Source organism: Chiloscyllium plagiosum, chromosome 3, assembly GCF_004010195.1.
Source record: "Chiloscyllium plagiosum isolate BGI_BamShark_2017 chromosome 3, ASM401019v2, whole genome shotgun sequence".
In the NCBI taxonomy this organism is placed as follows: Eukaryota; Metazoa; Chordata; class Chondrichthyes; order Orectolobiformes; family Hemiscylliidae; genus Chiloscyllium; species Chiloscyllium plagiosum.
In genome coordinates this window covers 135,506,786-135,527,704 of record NC_057712.1, presented here as the reverse complement: position 1 = coordinate 135,527,704, position 20,919 = coordinate 135,506,786, and the positions used below count along the sequence as shown (strand labels likewise).

Here is a 20,919-nt window from a genome sequence, read left to right as displayed (position 1 = left end):
GAAACGTCGATTCTCCTGTTCCCTGGATGCTACCTGACCTGCTGCGCTTTTCCAGCAACACATTTTCAGCTCATTACCTATAAAGAGTTTTGCTTGTCAGTATTTAATTGGTAATTACAAGTGGGAGTTGGTCCTTTTTGTAAAAAAAAAGGAAGAAACAGTCATGTTTTTCGTGGGAAAGTTGTGATAGCATTTGATGTTTTTAAAAGCAAATGATTTAGATGGTGTATTTAATGCTAGTGAAGCAATATGCTGTTAGTAATAGATGCATGTCCCTCAGACAATTCTACAGGAAAGGTGAGAGGCATCAAACCCGATTCTGTAAGCTGAGTACTTTATTTTGAGTATCTTGCAAGACTAGTCATGAGTTTCACTTAAACTCTCTCTGCTTATGAACCAAAATAAACAATTAGCACAAGATAAGAGTTTGTGGAGTAGCAGGTACACTTTAAATTGGGTTTGAAGTCTGGCCTGGTGCTATGTTTTTTTTTATGGGAGATTTTGTAGGCTGTAGCTAGTCTTCAGATCTGACTGATGGGTTTATAAAATGAGGGACAAGGATAGGGTGAATAGCTAAGGTCTCTCTCCTAAGGTGGGGTGTCCAAAACCATGGTGCATAGGTTTAAGGTGAGAAAGGAAATACTTAAAAGTGACGGAAGGGCAACGCTTTGATGCAGAGAGTGGTGTGTATGGAATGAGCTGCCAGAGGAAGTGGTGAAGGCAGATATAATTGCACTATTGAAAAGGCATTTGGACAAGTGTATGAATAGGAAGAGATTTTGACTGAATACTGGCAGATGGGACTAGGTTGCATTGGGATGTCTTGTTGGCATGAGCAAGTTGGACCAAAGGGTCTGTTCCCGTGCTGATTACTGCAAAGGATGCAGGTAGTAGGTAATTGTGATAGGTTAATGGGGAGGGTGGGGCAGGTAGGTGGGAAGGAAGATGGACAGGCGCGTCAAGTCATGAGGGCAACATCCATTGGAGGGTTAGATCTGGGATGAGGTGGGGAGTGGGGAGATTTGGAAACTGGTGAAGTCAGTGTTAATGCAGTGTAGTTGTAGAATCCCAAGGCAGAAGATGAGGCGTTCTTCCTTCAGTTGGAAGGTAGCTTTGATTTGGCGGTGGAGGTGGCCCAGGATTTGCATGTCCTTGAGGGAGTATGAGGGGTAATTGAAGTGGTTGGCCACAGGATGGTGTGGTTGTTTGGTGAGTGCAGATCAGAGATGTTCCCTGAACCACTCCACGAGTTGGCACTTGGTCTCCCAGATATAGAGAAGACAATATTGAGAGCAACGGATTCAGTAAATGACAGGGGTGGATGTGCAGGAAAATCTCTGCCAGATTTGAAATGATCCTTTGGGGCCTTGGACAAAGATGAGGGGGGGAAGTGTGGGTACAGGTTTTGCACTTTGTGCGGCGACAGAGGAAGGTGCCGGGTGTAGAGAATGGGTTGGTGGGGAGCATGGACCTAACGAGGGAGTCGCTGAGGGAATGGTCTCTGTGGAATGCAGATAGGGGAGGGAAATGAAATATATTTTGGGTGGTGGGGTCTGACTGTAGGTGGCGAAAATGGTGGAGGGTAATGCACTGTATCTGGAGTTTGTGGGGTGGAATGTGAGGACCGGACTGGTTCTATCCTTGTTGCAGTTGGGGAGTTTGAGGGCGGAGTTTCGAGAAGTGGACGAGATGCGATGGAGGGTATTGTTGATCATATGGGAGGGGAAATTGCAGCCCTTGAGATAGGAGAACATCTGGGAAGTCCTGGAGTGGAATTGGTATGGCGGAGATGGAGGCATTGAAAGTAAGGCATTGTGTTTTTATTTGGGGGTGGGAGAGGGTTAGTCAAAGTAGATCTAGGAGTTGGTGGTTTTGAAATTGATGTCCGTGTTGAGTTGGTCGCTGGAGACAGAGGCAGAGAGGTCCAGGAATGGGAGGGAGGTGTTGGATATGGTCCATATGAACTTGAGGTCAGGGTGGAAGGTATGGGTGAATTTGGTGAACCTTTCAACCTCCTTGTGCGGGCATGAGGTGGCACCGATACAGTCACCACTGTAGTGGAGAAAAAGGTGGGGATGGTGCCCGTGTAACTGTGGAAGAGGGACTAGAAAATAGCTAATGTAACGCCCTTGTTTAAGACGGGAGGGAGGCGGGTGACAGGAAATTATAAGCCCCTTAGCTTGACCTCAGTTGTTGTTAAGACTTTAGAGTCCATTATTAAAAATGAGATTGAGAGTACTTTGAAGTAAATAGTAAAGTTGGGCTCAGTCAGCATAGCTTTAACCAATGTAGGTCATGGCTGTCAAATGTATTATAATTCTTTGAGGAGATATCAAGTAATTTAGACAAAGGAGAGCCAGTGTATAAGGTCTATTTGGATTCCCTGAAAGCCTTCGATAAAGCGCTGCACAGGAGTTTGCTAAAAAAAAAAGACAAGAACCCATGCTGTTGAGGGCAAGGCCCTGGCATAGATGGAGAATTGGCTAGTTGGTTTTGTTGCTCAGTTTACAGATAACGCATATATTGCTCAAGGGAGAGGTAATGATGAGGAAGCGGAGGCTGCAGAAGGACTTGGACAGGCTAGGAAAGTGGGCAAAGAAGTGACAAATGGAATACATGTGAAAACGTGTGAGGTTCTGTGCTTTGATAGAAAAAAATAGAGGCAAAGACTGTTTTTAATTGGGAAAGGTTTCAGAAATCTGAACCAGAAAGGAATTTAGGAGTCCTCATTCAAGATTCTCAAGGTTAATGTGCAGATTCAGTTGGTGGTTAGGAAGGCAAACACAGTGTTAACATTCATTTGAAGAAGAATACAAGTGCAGGGATGTACTGCTGAGGCTGTATAAGCCTCTGGTCAGACTGAATTTGGAATACTTTGAGCAGGTTTGGGCCTTATTCTGCGTGAAGGTTTATAAAATCATGAGGGGCATGCATACGTTAAATACACAAGGCATTTTCCGTGGGGTAGGGGAGTCCAGAACTAGAGGGCATAGATTTAGGGCGAGAGAGGAAAGATATGAAAGGGATCTCAAGGGTTGGTTTTTCACACAGAGAATGGTGCATGTATGGAATGAGCTGCCAGAGGAAATGGTGGAGGCGGGTACAATTATAACATTTGAAAGACGTTGAATAGCTGTATGAATCAGAAGGATTTAGTGGGATATGGGCCAAGTGCTGGCAAATAGGATGAGATTAATTTATGAAATCTGGTTGGCATGGACGAGTTGGAGCGAAGAGTATGTTTCTGTGCTGTACATCTCTATGACTCTAAACCTGAGTGGACTGAATAGAGTGGACATGGACAAGGTGATTCCACTAGTAGGATGAATGTAGCCTTCATGTCAAGGACTGTCACACTCCCTTCACCTCTGGAATTCAGCTCTATTGTCCACGTTTGAACCAAAGCTGTAATGAGGTCACGAATTAAGTGGCCCTAGTGGAATGCAAACTGGGTGTCACTGAGCAGGTTATTGCTGAGCAGGTCCTGCTTGATAGCCCTGTTGATGACACCTTCAATCACTTTACCAATGGTTGTGAATAGACTGATGGGCCAGTAATTAGCTGTGTTGGATTTGTCCTGCTTTTTGTGTACATGACGTACCTGGGCAATTTTCCATTTTGTCGGGTAGATGCCAGTGTTGTAACTGTACTGGAACAGCTTGGCTCGGGTAGTGACAAGTTCTGGAGCACACGCCTTCAGTGCTATTGCCAGGATGTTGATGGGCCCAAAGCCTTTGCAATATCCAGCACCTCCAACTGTTTCTTGATATCATGTGGAGTGAATTGAATTGGCTGAAGACTGCTATCTATGATGCGGACTACCGCTGGAGGAGGCCAAGATAGATCATCCACTCGGCACTTCTGGCTGGTTTGCTGTGAATGCTTCAGACTTATTGGTTGCGCTGATTTGCTGGGCTCTTCCATCATTGAGGATGGGGATATTTGTGGAGCCTCCTCCTCCAATACATTTAAAAACAGAAAGAACTGTGGATGCTGTAAATTAGAAACAGAAATAGAAATTGTTGGAAAAGCTAAGTCGGTTTTGCAGCATCTGTGGAGAGAAATCAGAGTTAAAATTTTGTGTCGAATGACCCTTCCACAGAACTGGTGGAGGAGGAGTTTTGATTTGTTTAACTGTCCACTACAATTCATGACTGGATGCAGAGATTAGATTTGATACATAGGTTGAGGTATTGCTTAGCACTGTCTGTCACTTGCTGCTCATGCTATTTAGCATGTAAGTAGTCCTGTTTGGTAGCTTCATCAGGTTGACACCTCATTTCCTGATGCTGGGCCCAGCATGCCCTCCTGCACTTTCCATTGTTCCAGGGTTGATCCCCTGGCTAGATGGTAATGGTCAAGTGGGGGATATGCCAGGCCATGATGCTACAGATTGTGCTGGAGTACAGATTGAGCTGTTAATGCCTCACAGTGCCTCATGGATGCCAAGTCTTGACTTGCTAGGTCTGTTCGAAGTCTGTCCCATTTAGCATGGTGATAGTGCCACACACGTGATAGAGGGTATTCTCAATATGAAGACAGAACGTTGTCTCCACGGAACTGTGCAATGGTTCCCTCCTGTTGGTTCCCTCATCACCTGCTGCACACCCAATTTAGCAGCTATGTCCTTTAGGACCTGACCAACTTGAATGGGAGTGCTGCTGTTGAGCCACTCTTTTTTGGTGCACGTTGAAATCCCCATTCTCCGTGCTTCCTCCAAGTATTGTATAACATGGGGAGTACTGGTTCATTAGTTGATGGAAATCAAATTGTATGTGGTAATCAAGAGGAGGTTTCCTTGCCCATATTTAATCTGAAGCCATTGGCTCCACAAAGTCCCATGTTGAGGACTTTCAAGGCAGCTCCCTTCCAACTGTATACCACTGTGCCAAAGATCCGCTGGGTCTGTTCTGCCGATGGGACAGGATGGGAATGGTGACAGAGTCAGAGAGTCGTAGAGATATACAGCATGGAAACAGTCCCTTCAGTCCAACTTGTCCATACCGACCAGATATCCCAAGCCAATCTAATCCCACCTGCTAGCACCTGGCCCATACATCTCCAAACCTTTCCTATACATATACCCATCCAGGTGCCTTTTAAATGTCACAATTGTACCAGCCTCCACCACTTCCTGTGGCAGCTCATTCCATACACGTACCACCCTCTGAGTGAGAAAGTTGCCCCTTAGGTCTTTTTTATATCTTTCCCCTCTCATCCTAAACCTATGCCCTCTAGTTCTGGACTGCCTAATACAGGGAAGAGACTTTGTCTATTTATCCATGCCCCTTATGATTTTATAAACTTCTATTAAGGTCACCTCTCAGCCTCTGATGCTCCAGGGAAAACAACCCCAACCTATTCAATCTCTCCCTATAGCTCAAATCCTCCAACTCTGGCAACATCCTTGTAAATCTTTTCTGAACCCTTTCAAGTTTCATAACATCCTTCCGATAGGAAGGAGACCAGATTTGCACGCAATATTCCAACAGTGGCCCAACCAATGTCTTGTACAGCTGCAACATGATCTTCCAACTCCTTTACTCAGTACTCTGACCAATAAAGGAAAGCATACCAAATGACTTCTTCACTATCCTATTTACCTGCGACTTCACTTTCAAGGAGTTACGAAGCTGCACTTCAAGGTATCTTTGTTCAGCAACACTCTCTAGGACCTTACCATTAAGTGCATAAGTCCTGCTAAGATAAGTGATATTGGTGTCTGAGACATTGCCTGTAAGCTGTGATTCCTTGAGTGTGACTGGCTGGTTGCTTGACCAGTCTATGAGACAGCTGTCCCAATTAGAGCACTATACCCCGGGTTCAGTAAGGAGAACTTTGCAGGGTTGACAGCACTGTTTCTGCCATTGTCTTTTCTGGTTCCTTGGTCAATCTATATGGTTTAAGCCAGGTGATCTACATGGTTTCATTTCTTTGAGACTTTGTAATGATTGGTATAACTGAATGGCATGCTCGGCACTTCAGATGGCAATTGAGAGTCAACCACATTGGGTCTGGAGTCACATGTAGGCCAGACCAGGTGAGAATGGCAAATTTCCATCCCTGAAGGATATTCATCAATCAGATAGCTTTTCCAAAAATCAAGTGTCTCCATGGTCATCAGTGTGTCCTTAATGCCAGATATATTTATTGAATTTCAAATTCTACCATTAGCTGTGGCAAGATTTGAACCCAGTCCCCAGAACATGGATTAATAGCCTAGCGATAATACCACTAGGCCATCACTTCCCCAGTTTTTAAATTCTTATTTTATAAGGAAAGAGTGAAGAATAACACTGGAGACCTATACACAAATTGAAGGTGTTTTATTTTCAAGATTTAGAAATATTCACTTGCCCTACTCACCAATCAGTTTCTTTCCCTGTGCTTGCATCATACTGTGCTCTGTAACGTCATTTGCTGCAGATCTCACTTCAGGTTAGCCTCTTCATCCACTTTTTTTTATCATGTCCCACTCCCCCCTCAATCTAGAGAGTGTCCTTGCAGTAGACCCTAAATTCTACCTTAACATCAAACTTCCACTTTGAGCTAAATTTCTAACCGTATACTCACTTAATTCACTCAGCCTTTGTTTCACTTTGCTGAAGTTGCTCACACTGGCTCTGCCCCTTACTCAGTTTTCTTATGAAGATAGGTTGGACAATCTGGAATTTAGAAGAATGAGTGGCGGCTTAATTAAAGTGTACGGGATGTTGAATGGTTTTGACAAGTTGAATATGGGAAAGATGCTTCCTCATATGTTTAAGTCCTGAACTAGGGGATGCCCTATTAAGACAGAGATGAGGAGAATCTTTTCCTGAGATGAAGGTCAGAGAGTCATACAGCACAGAAGAGGTCCTTGGGCCCATCGAGACTGTGCTGGCCTATATACATTAATTTCACTTTCAGATCACCTGTTTAAGGTAGTTAGCCAATTAGCTACATTTACTCTGAGAGCATGTATACATGTATACATGTCTTTCAGCCTTGATGAAACTTAACTTGTATTCTTATTAAATAGAAACCTGCCACTTTTAAAAAGTATTTTTTAGTTAAGTGCTAAATGTAAAGCAAAATTAGACTTTAGAAGATGTAAATTCTGAAGACCCTCTCACTACACAACCCTGGTTTACACTCACCTTAATTAACATTCCATACTAATGTTCAGTCAGTACTGAATTTCCACACGTAATGTTTTCTGTTGTGCTGCTTAAATCAGTGGTTCAGATTGTATTTTCTTGTTAGTTTCGTTTGCATGAAACACCACTAAATCATTTCTCTTCCACTATGAGATTGTGAGCCTTGTAGTTACTGTTTTTCATATTTGAGACAAAGTGGCTGATTTTCATGCATGGGCATGCAGGTCTTCCTGATCCTTTGCATTGCGTAATTATTTTTCATTGCCACATCTGCAACTGTCTGATTGGTAGTATGGTTATATGTTCAGAGATTGGATTTTTCAAACATGAAGATGTCCTTCATGTTCTGGTACTTCTCCACAACCTAGGTTTAACTGCTTCCCTTAGCATTTGATAATCAAACATTTTGTCACACAAATCTCTTGTGATTCTCTCAGCAGGGAAAATTACCTTCTGTTGTAGCTTAAGCAAACAGGTTTTCTAAACAGTAATGTGAGGCATTCTCCTGGGAAACACTATAAAACTCTTATAAGAAATGGTCATTCTCAGGAGTCTAGGACTGTCTGATGTCCAGTTGAATTGATCACTGTTAAACACTGTGTGCTAATACTATGGCTTTAACAGGTGTATTTGGTCTTTTTTTTGAAGAGCGATTATGAGCCATAACCGTCGAGCTGTCTATCCGAAGATGGCAAAGGGTTTTTGTTAAGTTGTAACAATAGATGCAGCATGAATGGATGGAGTCAAGTTCCCACAGAAGCAGGGTTTTAATTTGGCTTTCAGTAGTTGCTGGGGTTCGGAATTTGGCTGCGGAAGCTTTTTCTCTCCCCTTCTACAGCTAAAAGGCTTGGGTTCTCGCTCTGTGCTAGAGTTGCATATGAGGCAATCTATTTTACTGACTTTGCTTTTGCCAAATGTGTGTCTGTGGAAATTTACTATATTGAAACAGTTGCTGTTTAGCAGTGGAATAATCTATTACTCTATTCTTAAAGTTATACCGATTCTTCTTTCTTCTGTTTGTATTTTAACTGAGAGTAAGAGTTAAGCAAATTACTGCAGATGCTGGAATCTGCACTGAAAGCAACAAATGCAGGAGATCACAGCGGGTCAGACAACGTCAATGGAGACAGAGCAAGCTAGTGTTTCATGTCTAGATAACTCTTCAACATATCTGAAATAAAGTATGTTTTGCTTAAAGCCAAGACATGTAACCAAAAGAATGACATTTAGAGGACAGTACCTTACACTTGCCTTTAAATAAGATAAAAGTTAGAGTCTATACTATCACCGAAATATGTGTGCAGGGAATTTGCTCTGCTCCATACCAACAGTTAATATAATTCATCCAGCACCTGCTGACAGTCTTTTTTCTCATGTCTTGTACAAGTTGCATGAGATTCAGTTCAGTCCATTGGCTGGATGGCTGGTGAGTGATGCCAACAGCATGGGTTCACTTTCCACACTGGTTGAGGTTATCATGAAGGCCTCTGATTTTTAGTCTCTCCCCTTGCCTGGGGAATGATGACCCTCACATTTAACAACCAGCAGTTTTGAGAGAGCAGCCATATGGTCCAGTAGCTCAATGGCGACTTTGTTTAAGATCAGCCGACAAAACGTCTGAAATCTAACTTTTGTGTTTAAAATTAATATGTCAACTTATGTGAATTTAGTCAATGTAGTGAGTTTTATTTTATTAGTGAGGTTATCCTTGAACATTATACATATGTACTTTTATAATGCATTGTATTCAATTCTGTGTTGGTACATAAAATATTTTAGTGTCTTTAGTAAAGATAAAGTTGCCATAATCCTACAGGACCATATGGCTACTCTCTCATTTGAGAAAGTTGATTGGTGGAGAGTTTAACCTGATAATAACTAGGCCTCAGGCGAGGGCAATTTGATAAGCTGAGCCCTTCATGGTGATGGGAATTGAACCTCAACTCTTGGCACCACTCTAAACCATCCTTCCAGCCAGCTGAGCTAATGAACCTCCATAGAGTCATACAACACAGAAGAGGCCCTTTGGCTCATTGACTCTGTACCAACCTACCTACATAATTTTAGCACTTGACTCAAAGCCATGAATGTTATGACATTTCAAGTGCTTATCCATATACTTTTTAAAGGTTGTGAGATTTTCCACCTCTTCTACTCTCCCAGGTAATGCATTCCAGATTCCAACCACCTTCTGGGTGAAAGTGTTTCTCCCAGATCACCTCTAAACTTCCTGTGCTTCACAATAGACAATAGGTGCAGGAGTAGGCCATTCTGCCCTTCCAGCCTGCACCGCCATCAATATGATCATGGCTGATCATTCCTAATCAGTATCCTCTTCCTGCCTTATCTCCATAACCCTTGATTCCACTATCTTTGAGAGCTCTATCCAACTCTTTCTTAAATGAATCCAGAGACTGGGCCTCCACTGCCCTCTGGGGCAGAGCATTCCACACAGCCACCACTCTCTGGGTGAACAAGTTTCTCCTCATCTCTGTCCTAAAATCCTGTCCTCTGTCCTTTGAATCCTGGCCCACCTGCCAGTGGGAACTGTCTCTTCCTGTTTCCTTGTCAAAACCCTCGGAACAACTCCGTGAAGTCTCCCCTTAACCTTCTCCGTCTGAGGAGAAAAGCTCTAGTTTTTTCAGTCCCTCCGTGGAACTGTAAGCCCGTCATCACTTCCTCCACTTTAATAAATCTCTTTCCAAGGCTTTGACGTCTTCCCTAGAATGTGGGCACAGTACTCCAACTCATGATGGGCAGTGATAGGCAAAGTTTTAGCACAATTTCTTTGGCTTTATGGATGATGCCTATTTTGTAAACTCAACGGATCCTGAACGCTTATATTTGAAAAGCCTACTGAATTCCTCTCGTCACCATCACAGAGATACGTGCCCTTGCTCCCCTCGGTATCTGAGTGCTTCTTAGAATTGTGCTGACATTCCCATTCTTGCTCAGCTTCCAGGAAGCACCACCAGAATTGCATGTGAGGATGTTAACATTAAGATATAATAAAGCTTGATCACAGTGCACCCATAGATAAATAGCCATCAGATGCTGCCTACCACAGCTCAACTTAATGCCATTGAGCTGAAATACCAGGCACTAGCTGGTTCTTGTAAGGTTGGACTCTATTCAGGAGGAAGATGATGAGAGGATGCTTCAGCCTTTCATATTAGAATCATAGAATCCCTACAGTGTGGAAGCAGACCATTCGGCCCATTACATCCACACTGCCCCTCTGAAGAGCTTCCCACCCAATCCTTGAAACCCCGCATTTCCCATGGTTAATCTATCTATCCTTGGACACCATGGGCAATTTAGCATGCCCTATCCTGCACATCCTAACTGGTCTATAATTTCCTGCTTTCTCTCTCCCACTTTTCTTAAAAAGTGGTATAACATTGGCCACCCTCCAATCCGCAGGAACTGACGCCGAATCTATCGAACTCTGGAAAATAATCACCAACGCATCTACGATTTCTCGAGCCACCTCCTTCAGTACCCTGGGATGTAGACCATCATGCCCCGGAGACTTATCAACCTTCAGACCTAACGGTCTCTCCAACACCAAATCCTGGCAAATATAAATTCCCTTAAGTCCAGGTCCTTCAGCCACTGTTACCTCAGGGAGATTGCTTGTGTCTTCCCCAGTGAACACAGATCTGAAGTACCCACCTTAAATTTATGCCCCACTGTTATTGACCCATCATCTAAGGAGAATTGCTTTTGGACGGACCCTGTCTCTGTACTTTCCCTGCGGCTGTAACACTCTATTCTGCTACCCTGATGCACTTTGTATGATACAATCTGCCTGTATTACATTCAAAACAACACACCCCACTGTATCTCAGTGCATGTGACAATAATAAGCAAATAAATACAGACATAAACTCTGTTTTAGTCCTACATAATTCTACAGAATTCAATCAGATTCCCCTTAACTAGTCTCAACTCTAAAGAAAACAGCCTGACCCTATCCAGCCTCTTCATATCTAAAGTACTGCATACCAGGCAACATTCTGGTGCATCTCTTCCACACCCTCTTTAGTGCAATCACATCCTTCCTATCATTTGGTGACCAGAACCCCAGCTGTAGCCGAACCAAAGTTTTGTACAGCTCCATCGTAACCTTCCTGCTCTTGTAATTGATGCTACAACTGATAAAGGCAAGTGTCCTGCATTCTTAATCACCCTATTAACCTTGCTGCTGCCTTCAGGGATCTACAGACAAGCACCCCAGGAATTCTCTTTTTCTGACCTTCTAAGTATCCAGCCATTCATTGAGTATTCTCTTGTCTTGTTACTTCCAGTTTTCAAGATTCAATTCCATCTGCCACTGATCTGCTTATATGATCAACACATCTTTATTTTTCTGTAACCTAAGACAACCTTACTCAGAATTAATCACTCCATTCTTCGAGTCATCTGCAAAATTATTTTCATCCCCCCACACTCTTCTATGTCATTTATAAATCACAAATATTAAGAGATGCAGCACTAGTTTCAGTGGTATGCCACTCAGACAAACAGCCTTCAATCATCATCCCCGACTCCTGCCACTAAGCCAATTTTGGATCCATCTTGCCAAGTTATCCTGGATCTTATGTCCATTGCTACTTTATCAATTTCCCATATGGAAAGTTGTCAAAACATTTTGTCAGAAGAAATGACTTAAGGAACAAAGAAGAAGAGTGACAATTTATGTAGGTTACATTTGTACTGTGAGAGTAATGCTGTTCGGCAAACTGGGCATTCTCCTTTTGTCTCCCCCACTATTCATTCAGTTCAACGAACATTTGATAGCCTCATACTCTATCCAAATGGCCTTTATCACATTTGTTTTTATTCATTCACAGAATATGGGTCTCACTGGCCAGGCCAGCAGTCATTGCCCATCCCTCACTGTCCAGAGGACTATTGAGAATCAACCACTTGCTGTGGGTCTGGAGTCACATGTGGGCCAGACCATGTGAGGATGGCAGATTGGATATTAGTGAGCCAGATGGGATTTTCCTAACATTGGTTTCATGGTCATCTGCCGTAGTGGGGTTTGAACCCATGTCTCTGAGGATTTCTGGATTAATTGTCCAGTGAGAATACCACTAGGCCATTGCTTCCCCTTTATGATGGATGAGGAGTTTCGCTAGGTTCTTTACTTATGTACATTTTAAACCACTGCTACACCACTGTGAAGGATGCCAACCGCCTCATTCCCCGAACACAATGCCGTGTTTCTTCTCCCGGCTTACAGGGAAAAGCTCAAGTAGGAGACGCCCTGGCGGATACAGGTCCAGTACTGGTTGGAGGAGGCAGAGGATCAACTCTGGTGCTGTCTGAAATCGGCTGATTGGGCCATGTTTAAACAATCCGCAGGTACCTTGGATGAGTATGCCACCACAGTCACAGACTTTATTGCAATTGTGTGGAGTACTGCATACTGAGGAAGTCTATCCGGGTGTTTCCCAGCAGGAAACCCTGGATGAATCAGGGCATTCCAAACCTGCTAAAAACCAGGAATGAGACCTTCAGATTAGGAGACCCACTCAAATATGAGGAATCCAAATATGACCTTTGCAGAGCCAAGGACCAATACCAATCCAAACTAGAGACCCAGACAGACACACAGCGACAATGACAAGGACTGAATAACCACAGGTTCTAAAAAGAGACAGACAGTGCAAGATAGAAGACAATCTCAGATCACTCCCAGATCGTCTCAACGCCGTCTATACTTGCTTTGAGCAGAATTTTGGCGGAGCGGTAACACCTATTCTGACAAGTCCTGACAAGCCTATCCCAACAGTCACTGCATCAGAGGTCAGATCAGTTTTCCTTCGTATGAATCCAAGGAAAGCGATGGGACCAGACGGAGTACCAGGCCATGCACTCAGAGCATGCGCAGATCAACTGGCAGAGGTCTTCTTAGGTAAAAACAATGACTGCAGATGCTGGAAACCAGATTCTGGATTAGTGGTGCTGGAAGAGCACAGCAGTTCAGGCAGCATCCAAGGAGCTTCGAAATCGACGTTTCGGGCTAAAGCCCTTCATCAGGAATAAAGACAGTGAGCCTGAAGCATGGAGAGATAAGCTAGAGGAGGGTGGGGGTGGAGAGGTCTTCTTAGACATCTTCAACCTCTCCCTGTAGTAGCCCACCTATTTCAAGAGGGCCAACATCATCCCTGTGCCTAAGAAAGCTCATGCAGTATGTCTCAATAACTACTTACCTTTGGTGGTCATGAAGTGCTTTGAAAGTCTGGCCATGGCATTAATCAACTCCAGCCTCCCACCACTCTTAACCCACTCTAATTTGCCTATCGGAGCAACAGATCCACGTCAGAAGCCATATCACTTTCCCTTCACTCCTCCCTAGAACATCTTGACACCAAGAACAGCTATATAAAATCCTACTCATTGACTACAGTACAGCCTTCAACACTATTATCCCCTTGAGACTGATTACTAAATTTAGTGATCTCAGACAAAGCCCCACCCTCTGCAACTGGATCCTCAGTTTCCTGACCCACAGGCCACAATTAGTGAAGATTGGGGACAATATTTCTTCGTCATTAACATTCAACACTGGAGCCCCAGGGGTGCGTACTCAGTCCCCTATTGTGCTCACTGTATATCCATGACTGTCTCCAAATATCAAGTTCGCTGATGACACCACCATAATAGGTTGAATCTCAGATGGCGACGAAACAGACTACAGATGGGAGGTGGAAAACCTGGAAAAATGGTGCACTGAGAACAACCTAACTCTCAATGCCAGCAAAACCAAGGAACTCATTACTGACTTTCGGCGGGATGTTATTCATGCCCTCCAACACATTAACAGCACAGAGGTGGAACAAGGGGAGCGTGTCAAGCTCCTGGGAATGGTCATTCACATCAAGCTTTCTTGGATTCTTCATGTGGACGTACTGGTTACGAAGGCCCAACAACGTCTCTTCTTCCTCAGTCAGCTGAGGAAATTTGGCATCACGGCGAATACCCTTGCCAACTTTTATAGGTGCACCATTGAGAGCATTCTGTCTGAATGTATCACCACCTGCTATGGTAATTGTACCATTCAAGATCAGAGACTTACAGAGTTGAACTCGGCCCATGCAATCACAAAGGCTAACCTCCCATCTGTAGAATCTGTCTACCAGGCCCACTGTCAAGGAAAGGCCGCCAGCAATCTCAAAGATCCATCCCACCCTGGCAATGTTTTTCTACAACCTCTATCATTGGGGAGAAGGTACAGAAGCCTAAGCACACGCACCAGCCGGTTTCGTAACAGTTTCTACCCTACTGTTGTTAGAATACAGTATGGACTCTCAAAGTCCTAACATACCGTGTATTTGTGTTTTTGTTTTGCAGATGCTTACTATTATTTACTTATCTATGTGATCTGCCTGTATTGCTCGCAAAACAAAGCTTTTCACTGTGCCTCGGTACACGTGACGATAAATACAATTCAATTATGGGAGCATCACTGTATAGCAAACAGTTGTGGAAACCTTGGCTGATTTTGTCTCCCTAATTTAGGGATGGTGAGATTGACATTTGGTAACTTCTAATGGCTGAGTGCTGGGCCATTTGATCATTTGAATGCCAGGAATATGTGGTCATACTGTGATGTTACACAGCATTTGCTCTTCTTGGCAGGATTTGAAGGTACAGTCTGTCGAATGAACTTTCTATACATGTCTTTCTGTATGCTAGCTTTCATTCTAAAAGATACAAATGAATATGCAATTCAACGTAAATTCTATAAAATATCTTTTTGTGGAGTTGCGTTCTGTTTGGGGAAACATGCAGTCACTCTACGGCATCTGAGCAAATGAATTTCTTTGTGTGCCGTTTGTGCTTGTGTTGTTTATGTATAATGTGGTATCCTTGAAAAATAATTTTCTATTTCGTGTTTCAGGTCCAACGCTGTCACGACAGAATTCACAATTATTTCCACAAGTGCAGAATGGTCCATGTCAGGAGGAACTGGAAATTCAGAGGCGGTAAACATGCTCTTGTTTTCTCTAGGAGAGCCTTGTACTGACATTAGCTATCATTTGTCATGACTCACTGGCAAAGTATGCTGGAATCAAGCCCTACTATTTGTGGAGTTGTCACATTGTTAAAGATTTCAATAAATATGTAGATTTCCCCAATGTACCTATCTTTTAGAAGTAAATTGACAGAAAACATGAATCAGGTTTCTGTATTTAACACGAATTACTATTTGTCACATGCAATCAATAGTTTTTCATGGTCAGGAAGGAGAGATCTCAATCAGAGTGAGACACAGCCCAAGTAAATATATAGTTCAGGGAATTTGGAGGCAGTGTGGGAATTCAGTGCGGAGGCAAAAGTTGCTTTTTAACTTGCTTTTTTGGCTCATAGTTTGTAAGGTTCTTTTTACAGGTGTTTGTAATGAGGTCAGCCAGCTGGACCTCACAGAATATAGTTCCCTGATTGGTCCAATCAGGGAGCCCTGGTTGACATATAAAAATGGGAGTGTCGAATAGAAATAAAGATTTACACACTCATTGTTCTTCACTGTGTCCTACACCTGCACATACACAATGCTATTAGGTAGTAGTGTGGGCGTTATATTTTAACAAAACAGGAGTGTCAGAGATGATGCCACTCTAATAGCTGACTCTGAAGTGGCAGAACTCAAATAAAGGACTGTTTATGTGTGAATAAAGGGTGACTTGGTGACGGGATACAGGCTTCTGTGCAATAATTCACCAATTACCTCTTAACTTGCAGACTGCATCTCTAGGTATTAGATACTGGCAGTCTGTTCACTTCATAAGTACCTGGAAACATTAGATCAATAATTGTAACAATTCTTTTACTCTAACCCTAAGCTCTCCTTCAACATGTTCACCCTAATCTCCATCCCTTGCCAAGTTCTCCTCCTATTGGATTGCTGATCCAACAAGCTGTGGTTTATAAACCGGAGCACCTGGGTTTCCTCCGGGTGCTCCGGTTTCCTCCCACAGTCCAAAGATGTGCAGGTCAGGTGAATTGGCCATGCTAAGTTGCCCGTAGTGTTAGGTAAGGGGTAAATGTAGGGGTATGGGTGGGTTGCGCTTCGGCGGGTCGGTGTGGACTTGTTGGGCCGAAGGGCCTGTTTCCACACTGTAAGTAATCTAATCTAATCTAATAAAGTCATCTTTGTGTGACCCCCAAGCTTACCTACCACACACCACCCCACTATCCACTACATTCTCATCTTTCTATGCTGACTTTCCCTCATCAAACCTTGCCTCTCTAAATGGACTTAATTTTCACCTTCTGAATTTTCTCCAATAGTTTCCCTTCCACTGATGTGAGACTCGCTGTTCTATCTCTGCTACACGTGTAACTTTGAGCCACATTAGCTGTCCTCAGTCCTCTGGCACCTTCCCTTTGGCCAGAGACAATTTAAAATTTTGGACAAAAGCATGTATTATTTCCTCCAAGCAATCTGGGATACAAATCGTTGCGACCTGTGGTTTAAAGCCACCAGATCCTACAATGCCTCTTCATTTGCTTAAGAACACAAGAAACAGGAGTAGGCCATCTGGCCCGTCGAGCCTTCTCAGTCATTCAACAAGATCATGGCTGATCTTTTCATGGACTCAGCTCCACTTACCTGCCCACTCACCATAGAGTCATAGATCCCAACCCAATCTAGTCCCACTTGCCAGCACCCAGCCCATATCCCTCCAAATCCTTCCTATTCATATACCCATCCAAATGCCTCTTAAATGTTGCAATTGTACTAGCCTCCACCACTTCCTGTGGCAGCTCATTCCATACACATACCACCCTCTGCGTGAAAAAGTTGCCCCTTAGGTCTCTTTTATATCTTTCCCCTCTCACTCTAAACCTATGCCCTCTAGTTCTAGACTCCCCAACCCTAGGGAAAAGACTTTGCCTATTTTTACCCTAATAATGCCCCTCATAATTTTGTAAACCTCTATAAGGTCACCCCTCAGCCTCCAACGCTCCAGGGAAAACAGCCCCATAACCTTAATTCCTCGACTGTTCAAAGATTTATCTATCTTTGCTTTAAAAACATTCAACAAGGTCGCCTCAACTGCTTCACTGGGCAGGGAATTCCACAGACTCACAACCATTTGGGTGAAGCAGTTCCTCCTCAACTCAGTCCTAATTCTGCTTCCCCGTACTTTGAAGCTGTGCCCCCTAGTTCCAGTTTCACTGCTAGTGGAAACATACCCCCTGTTTCTATCTTATCTATTTCCTTTGTAATTTTACATGTTGTTATAATATCCTCCTTATTCTTCTAAATTCCAAGAGTATAATCCCAGTCTCCTAAATCTCTCTTTATAAGCCAATACTCTCAATTCCAGAATCAACCTGACAAACCTCCTCTGCAACCCCTGCAGTGCCAATGCATTATTTCTCAAGTCAGGAGACCAAAACTGTACTCAGGTATGGTCTCACCAGAACCCTATACAGCTGCAGCATAACCTCCATATTTTAAAACTCCATCCATCTAGCAATGAAGGACAATATTCTTGTACTTCACAGTCCACTTTCTCTAATTCTGTACTTGCATTCTTCTTCTCGCAAGTAAGGACACATGTGAGATACTCATATAACACTCATTTAAATAATTTATAAGTGTTTATATTTCTTTCCAAATAAATGTGACGATGTACAGTCTTGCATTCTTTTCAGCTCAGCCATTGCTGTGTAGTATCTCTCTCTAGGAGAAAGTGAGGTCTGCAGACGCTGGAGATCTCGTGGGAGCACGAGGTAGCGCCGATACAGTCATCAATGTAGCGGAGGAAAAGATGGGGGGTGGGGCCAGTGCACCTGCTGTGCTGTTCCAGCAATAAAGTTTCAGCTAGTATCTCTCTCTACCCATTCAATCACCGAGCCCTTGAGTCATGTTCAGCAGCTCCATCGGAAGTTCCTGGACATGGTTATTACTGACAAAGTAATATAGATTTCATTGAATAGTACAGCACAGGAACAGCTACCATGTGCCAACCATGATGCCATTCTAAGCTAATTCTATCTACCTGTATATTGTCCGTATCCTTCTCTTCTTTTCCTATTCATGCTTCTTAAATGTTGACAACTCATCTGCTTCTCTGGAAGTGCATTCCAGGCACCTATCACACTTTTTAAAGAACTTGCCCTCATACGTCTCCCTTAAACATTTCCCTTTTCGTCTTAAACATATGCCCCTAATATTTAGCATTCCACCTTGGGGAAAAAGACTCTGACTAACCATGCCTGTAATAATTTTATATATTTCTATCAGGTCGCCTCACATCCTCTGATGCTCTCGTGAAAACAGTCAGGTTTGTCCATCCTCTCCTTATAGCTAATACATTCAAATCCAGATAACATTCTGGTAAACCTTTTTGCACTCTCTCCAAAACTTCAACATTGTTCCTATAGTGTGAAGACAAGAACTGCCCACAACACTCTGTATCTGGCATAACTGAAGTTTTTTACAGCTGTAGCTTTACTTAACAACTTTTATCTTCAGTGCCCTTCCCAGTTAAGACAAGCACGTTGTATACCACCTTTACCACCTAATCCACTTAAGTTGCCTCTTTCAGGGTGCTATATGGACTTGAACCCCAAGATCCCTTTGTACATAAAGGCTCCTGAGGGTTCTGCTATTAAATGTATAATTTATTCTTGCATTTTATCTCCCAAAATGCATCACTTCACAAATTCCATCTGCTGTTCCTCCACCCAACCATCCTGCTGTATATTTTAATAACCTTCTTCACTATCCGCAACTCCACCAATTTTTGCATCATCTGCAAATTTAAACCACTTACATTTTCATCCAAGTCATTTATATTACCAACAACAGAGGTCCTAGCACAAATCCTTGCAGAACACCATTGAACAAAGACCTCTAGGCAAAAAAACACCCCTCTATAATTTTTCTTGTATATGACTTAGCCAATTTGCCGTCTCACTGTGAATCCGACGTGACTTAATTTTCTGGGTCAGCCTACCATGAGGGACCTTGTCAAATGCCTTAATAAAATCCATATAAAAAACATCCACTGCCCTACTCATCAATCATCTTCATCACTTCTTCAAAATCTCAATCATGTTTGGGTGAGACACAAGACTTCCCTCTCATAAAGCCTTGCTGACTCCATGTTATGTATATTCTTTTCCAAATTTGAGTAAATCCTGTCTTTAAGAATCTTCTCCGATGATTTCCTTACCACTCATGTAAGGTTCACTGGTCTATAATTTATTGTATTATCTCTCTTGGCCTCCTTAAACAAAGGCAAAAGGGAAGACTGCAGATGCTGGAGATTAGAGTCAAGGTTAGAGTGGTGCTGGAAATGCACAGCAGGTCAGGCAGCATCCGAGGAGCAGGAAAATCGACGTTTCAGGCTGGAGCCCTTCCTGAGTCATTCCATTCACACAACACCAGGTGATAGTCCCAACAGGTTTATTTGGATGTACTCGTTTTGAGAGTGCTGCTTCTTCATCAGGTTGCTGTGGAGTAGGATTGTAAGACACAGAATTTATAGCAAAAGATCACAGTCTCATGCATACAACTGATATGATATCTTGAGCAAACCTAGATTGCTGTTAAGTCTTTCATCTTTTAGAATGGGTTGCAGGTTTCGGTTCATTAGTATGTAAATCCCAGAACTACTTTTAAGTCACATTCTCAAGATCACTTAAGGTTTAATAAAACGGTGATAGCTCAGACAGTGTATTAAAGGTGTGAGGTTATAGTCTGTCTGTATCCAATCTTGAATCAGACTGGTTCTGTTTCCAAAGTAAGAATTTATAAAATGTTATATGGATTGGCTGTCTGCAGGTTGTGTGCTTTTTGAGCAAACATAGAATGTATCTGCAAATACAATGCTGAGTGAAGAACCTACCCCTAACATCAGTCCTATATCTACCCCCCCTTAATTTAAAGCTATAATGGATTGGCTGTCTGCAGGTTGTGTGCTTTTTGAGCAAACATAGAATGTATCTGCAAATACAATTCTGCAAATGCAAATTAACCCCATAGTTTTATGTGTTTGTGTGTGTTTTCACATGAGGGAAAGAAAGAGAGTGTGTGAGCATGTGAGAATGTGTGTTTGCTTGTGTGCATGTTTGATGGAGTATGTGCATGAGTGTGACGAGGTATAAGAGTGTGTGAGTGTGGGGGGGTGTTTGTCTGTGAGAGAGGGTCTGTGTGAGTGTGTATGTAAGTGTGCTTGTGTGTGAGAGTTTATAGTGTAGTGGGGTCACCTGTAGTATGACATGAACCCAATGTCCCAGATGAGGCAATCCTCATGGGTACTGAACTTGGCTACCAGCCTCTGCTCGGCCACTCTGTGTTATTGCATATCTTGAAGTCTGTCTTGAAGGATGGCCACCCAAAGAGGATTCAAAGGTCTCTGTCAGAGTCACTGCCACTAAGATGGCAGTAGTGGTTCTTTTTCAATCCACAGTCCCCTATCCTTCCTGTTTGCAGCTCCCTGTTCTTTCCAATTTTGTAACACAGAAACACTTGCTCTGTTCCTTTCTCTGAAACCTGCTTCAATACAAGAATCTGTTCAAAAACTGCCAAACAGAAAACTATTTCATTCAGAGACCATCTTGCTCCTGTCCTACCACGCACACAGAAAGACAGACTGAAACCCCACACCACAATAATTAGCTTTCCACTTACACATTACATCTTGGCTGTTCATCCCCATGGTAAACCCAGTTCATATGGTTCATTCTTGGAACCGAATAATATCCTATCTGAAAACTGATTTAACCCCCTGTGCTGCAAGACCTG

General features: G+C 43.0%; 1 protein-coding gene across 6 annotated transcripts in view; it reads left to right on the top strand.

Moving 5' to 3' along the window:
• Positions 1 to 20,919, top strand: part of enah (ENAH actin regulator) — a 398,339-nt gene that overhangs the window by 287,659 nt on the left and 89,761 nt on the right. For 5 of the 6 annotated variants that reach the window (XM_043687390.1, XM_043687387.1, XM_043687385.1 and 2 more), the window contains one exon: positions 15,055 to 15,139. In XM_043687390.1, coding sequence (XP_043543325.1) covers positions 15,055 to 15,139 — 85 coding nt within the window. Of the gene's footprint in view, positions 1 to 14,731; positions 14,802 to 15,054; positions 15,140 to 20,919 lie in introns of those variants that run through there. The other variant, XM_043687388.1, reaches the window with a different exon arrangement.